Source organism: Otolemur garnettii, unplaced genomic scaffold (assembly GCF_000181295.1).
Source record: "Otolemur garnettii isolate 467f Iridium unplaced genomic scaffold, OtoGar3 scaffold00014, whole genome shotgun sequence".
Lineage (NCBI taxonomy): Eukaryota > Metazoa > Chordata > Mammalia > Primates > Galagidae > Otolemur > Otolemur garnettii.
The window spans coordinates 31,335,079-31,340,058 of NW_003852409.1; the positions used below are offsets into that span (position 1 = coordinate 31,335,079).

A 4,980-nucleotide genomic window follows, 5' to 3' on the forward strand; every position below is an offset into this window, starting at 1 on the left:
TGTGACCGGTGCCTTACTCTGTTGTTCAGGCTGGTCCTGAACTCCTGGCCTCCAGCTGTCCTCCTAAGTAGCAAGGTCTATCAATATATGCCACTATGCACAACATATTTTAAATTTTTTTGTAGAGATAGTCTTTTATGTTGTCCAGGCTTGTCTCAAACTCCTCATCTCAAGTGATCTTCCTACTTCAGCCTCCCAGAGTGCTGGGATTATAGGTACAAGTTACAATTCCTGTCTTCATCACTTTTTAAAGCCTTGTTTCTTACCGGGCATGGTGGCTCAGGAGTTCGATACCAGCCTGAGCAAGAGCAAGACCCCATCTCTACTAAAAATAAGAAAAAAACTGGCCGGGCATTCTTGCAGGTACCTGTGGTCCCAGCTACTTGGGAGGCTGAGGTAAGAGAACTACTTAAGCCCAAGAGTTTGAGGTTGCTGTGAGCTATGATGCAACATCACTCTACCAAGGGTAAGCAACACAGTGAGACTCTGTCTCAAAAAATAAATAAATAAGCAAAAATAAAATCTTGTTTTCTCTCCTCTCAAAAGAAGTTTGATGATATTGAATGGATCTTTGTAGGTATAAGCTATAGTTCATGACTATCTGTTTTCATCCTTTCCTTTTATTTGCCATTATGGGTTTTAGTTATTATTCTTTTTACTTTGAAGGATCTGAAGGCCAATGAGTCACGACTGAAGGACATTAACAAGGTAGCTGAAGACCTAGAGTCGGAAGGTCTAATGGCAGAGGAGGTACAGGCCGTACAACAACAGGTAGGTGTATCCATCTTGGAGTAAGGCTTTGTTGCCATAAGGAGGCAGCTTGGTTCCTTCCTGTGTCTTTAGAGCCCTACAGGCCACCTTTCAACGTACAAAATTGTGGGTTGGCTGTAGGACAGGTCCTTGTGCAGTGGCCCCCCCACCTTTTGCAGTGGAGGGCTTTTTTCTTCTCCATAAGCCCATTAAAGGTTATGAAAGCTGTTTGATGCTTATGGAGTAATTAATATAATTTAATGAGTTCCTTAATTTTTAATTTTTTTTTTTTAGAGACAGAGTCTCATTCTCTTGCCCTCAGTAGAGCGCTGTGACATCATAGCTCACAGCATCCGCCAGCTCTTGGGCTTAGGTAATTATCTTGTCTCAGCCTCCCGAGTAGCTGGGACTACAGGCGTCCGCCAAAACCCCCAGCTACTTTTTTGTTGCAGTTTGGCTGGGGCTAGGTTCAAACCCACTACCCTTGGTATATGGGGCTGGCGCCGCCCAAGTTCCTTAAATTTAAAAAAGTTTTACATATAAATTCTTGACTCTTAAGAAGTTCTGCTAGAAAATTGGGCTAACATACCTCTCTTTCCTTTCATAATTCTCTCCTGTGTCTACAGGCTTAACAGTAATGAGTATTGCTGAGAAATATGCATTTCCTCTAATAATAAAACTTGTTTCTCTCTCTCCTCCTAGGAGGTGTATGGCATGATGCCCAGGGTAAGTCCAGATGCTCTATGTGGAACTTGAACATGAGAAGCATCAGATCTTGGGAAGAATATAAAGTTAACTGCTTCTTCATAAGAATTTCTATTCCTGAACCTCACAGATGTCTTTTGTTTATAAAAATCTATGCAGAATACCAGAAATTGATTTCTATTTGCCATTTTCCAAAAGACAAAAATTGATTGATTTTCGGGTAGAATGTGGGGGTTGCTTGTTTTTTAAGAGGTAATGTCTTGCTATACTGCCCAGACTGCTCTTAAACTCTTGGGCTAAAGTGATCCTCCTGACTCAGCCTTATAAGTATGATGGCTGAGACTGCAGTTGCACACTGCCAAGCACAAAGATAAAAAAAAATTTATCTCCTCACTTTTCTAAATTTTTCCATAGCTTTCATTAATATTTTTTGCCTCTTTCAAAAAATCCTATGAGTTTGACATAAATAAAAGTTGGTAGATGTCTTAGTAAATTTCCTCATTCTCCCCATTTCTTCTACTAAGTAAAATTTGGAACTTTTTTCTCCTTGTTTAGTTTTTCTTAGCCATCATTTCAGTTTGTTACTAGCCATAATAATTTCTAAATTACAGAAGGGAAATGCTGTTTAGGTTCATTCATTTGTATAGTCCCCTTGAACAAATAGAAGCATCATGGAAGGAAAAGTTGGGTGCTTTGTTGTTCTGTGCGTACCTGGATGATAGCCTAAATACCTTCTCCTCTGAACAGGATGAATCTGATTCCAAGACAGCCTCCCCGTGGAAGGTAAGAACTCCTCTGCAAATTATTATTTCTCAGGGTTTTATAGAACCATAAAACATTTTACACTCTTTTCTGATTTTACACTCTTTTACCTTTTCTGAGTATTCAGTTTATCTTGAGCCTTTGGTCATTTCTGGACTTGATTAGACTTGTTTCTTTTTGATCTTGACTTTATATTCTCTGAATCTGTTATCTCTTAAAATGTGATGTTTGGCTCGGCGCCTGTGGCTCAACCCGCTAAGGCACCAGCCACATACACCTAAGGTGGCGGGTTCGAATCCAGCCCGGACCCGCCAAACAACAATAATGGCTGCAACCAAAAAATGGCCAGGCATTGTGGCGGGCGCCTGTGGTCCCAGCTACTTGGGAGGCGGAGGCAGGAGACTCGCTTGCTGCAACCAAAAAATGGCCAGGCATTGTGGCGGGCGCCTGTGGTCCCAGCTACTTGGGAGGCGGAGGCAGGAGACTCGCTTGAGTCCAGGAGTTGGAGGTTGCTGTGAGCAGTGAAGCCATGGTACTCTACCCAGGGGGACAGCTTGAGGCTCTGTCTCAAAAAAAAAAAATGTGATGTTTGATACACAAAAGCAAGATGTTCATATTGAAATGCTTGGTACAGTTAGGTCAAATTTATCACCCGTGTCAGTGCCAGAGTTTTCCTCTCAGCATTGCATTGTCAGGAGGGGCCCACCAAGATTGCAATCTAGAAGGAAAGGAAAGTAGACCTTCCATTCACCATCTATCAACCTGTTTTTCCAATGGCCTAAGAAAGGTTTCAGAGAAGAAACCAAGTCGTAGTTCAAGATCAGCCTGAGCCAGAGCGAGACCCTGTCTCTTAAAAAAAAAATAGCCAGATGTTCTGGCAGGCACCTGTAGTTCTAGGTACTTGGGAGGCTGAGGCAAGAAGATCGCTTGAGCCCAAGAGTTGGAAGGAGGTTTTTGTGAGGTTGAGGTTACTGTGAGCTGTGTCGCCATGGCACTGTATGTACCCAAGCTGACTGAGACTCTATCTCAGAAAAAAAGACTGGGAGGCTGAAGTGGACAGAGTGCCTAAGCTCGCAAGTTCAAGACCAGCTCTAAGCTAGAGCGAGACCCTGTCTCTAAAAATAGCCAGGTGCTGTGGCAGGCGCCTGTAGCCCCAGCTTACTTAGGAGGCTCAGACAAGAAAAGTGCTTGAGCCTAAGAGTTTGAAGTTGCTGTGAGCTATGATGCCACGGTACTCTACCAGGGGTGAAAAAGTGAGACTCTGTCTCAAAAAAAGAAAAAAGATACCAAATCCAGAGGAGAGATGTAGAGAAACAAGAGATGGTCACCAACTGCAGTAGACATTGTAGCCCAATCCAGAATGGACATAACTCTGACTAGGAATACAGGGGAGAAAGTTTTTTTATTTTTTATTTTTAGAGACAGAGTTTCACTTTATTGCCCTTAGTAGGGTGCTGTGACATCACAGCTCACAGCAACCTCCAACTCCTGGGCTTAGGCGATTCTCTTACCTCAGCCTCCCAAGTAGCTGGGACTATAGGCACCCAACACAACACCAGGCTGTTTTTTTGTTGTTGCTGTTTGGCTGGGGCCGGGTTCAAACCTGCCACCCCCAATATATGGGGCTGGTGCCCTACCCACTGAACCACAGGCACTGCCCAGAAGGATGTTTTTATTTCTTTTTTTTTTTAGAGACAGAGTCTCACTTTATTGTTCTCCGTGAGTGCTGTGGCGTCACAGCTCACAGCAACCTCCAACTCCTGGGCTTAGGCAATTCTGTTGCCTCAGCCTCCCAAGTAGCTGGGATCACAGGCGCCCGCCACATCGCCCAGCTATTTTTTGTTGCAGTTTGGCCAGAGCCAGGTTTGAACCCACTACTCTCAGTATAGGGGACCTGCACCCTACTCACTGAGCCATAGGTGCCACCCCCAGGAGAAAGTTTTTAATGTGACCTATTTGTACTTGTGATCATGTCACTGGCTATCTGTGTCTTAATTCTACCATTCTCCCTCCCAATCTAGCTCTTTAAGAATATATCACTTGAGTTATCGCCACGGTAGGAGAGATTTCTACTTTGTAAAAGTTCGGCCTAGGCATGATGGCTCATGCCTGTAATCCTAGTACTCTAGGAGGCCAAGGGAGGTGAATTGCTTGAGCTCATGAGTTCAAGACCAGCCTATGCAAAAGTGAGACCGTATCTCTACTAAAAATAGAAAAACTGGCTCAGCGTCTGTGGCTCAAGGGGCTAAGGCAGCAGCCACATACACCTGAGCTGGTAGGTTCAAATCCAGCCCAGGCCCGCCAACCAATAATGATGGCTGCAACCAGAAAATACCCTATGGCTCAGTGAGTAGGGCCCCGGTCCCATATACCAAGGGTGGCAGGTTCAAACCTGCTCCCAGCCAAACTACAAAAAAAAAAAAATAGCCAGGCGTTGTGATGGGTGCCTATAGTTCCAGCTACTTGGGAGGCTGAGGCAAAAGAATCGCCTAAGCCAGGAGGTGGAGGTTGCTGTGAGCTGTGTGACGCCATGGCACTCTACCAAGGGTGATAAAGTGAGACTTTGTCTCTACACACACACACACAAAAAAAAATATCCGGGCATTGTGGCGGGCACCTGCAGTCCCAGCTACTTGGAAAGTGGAGGCAGGAGAATCACTTGAACCCCAGGAGTTGGAGGTTGCTGTGAGCTGTGATGCCACACCACTCTACCCAGGGCAACAGCTTAAGGCTATGTCTCCAAAAAAAAAAAAAAATAATAAT

The 4,980-nt window shown here is 44.4% G+C and overlaps 1 protein-coding gene across 1 annotated transcript in view; it reads left to right on the forward strand.

The window, feature by feature from the left end:
- SPTAN1 (spectrin alpha, non-erythrocytic 1) overlaps positions 1-4,980 on the forward strand; it is an 89,219-nt gene that overhangs the window by 49,035 nt on the left and 35,204 nt on the right. Inside the window, 4 exon segments of the mRNA XM_023510575.1 lie at positions 518-577; positions 644-771; positions 1,453-1,476; positions 2,203-2,238. Of these exon segments, the coding sequence (XP_023366343.1) occupies positions 518-577; positions 644-771; positions 1,453-1,476; positions 2,203-2,238 (248 nt within the window).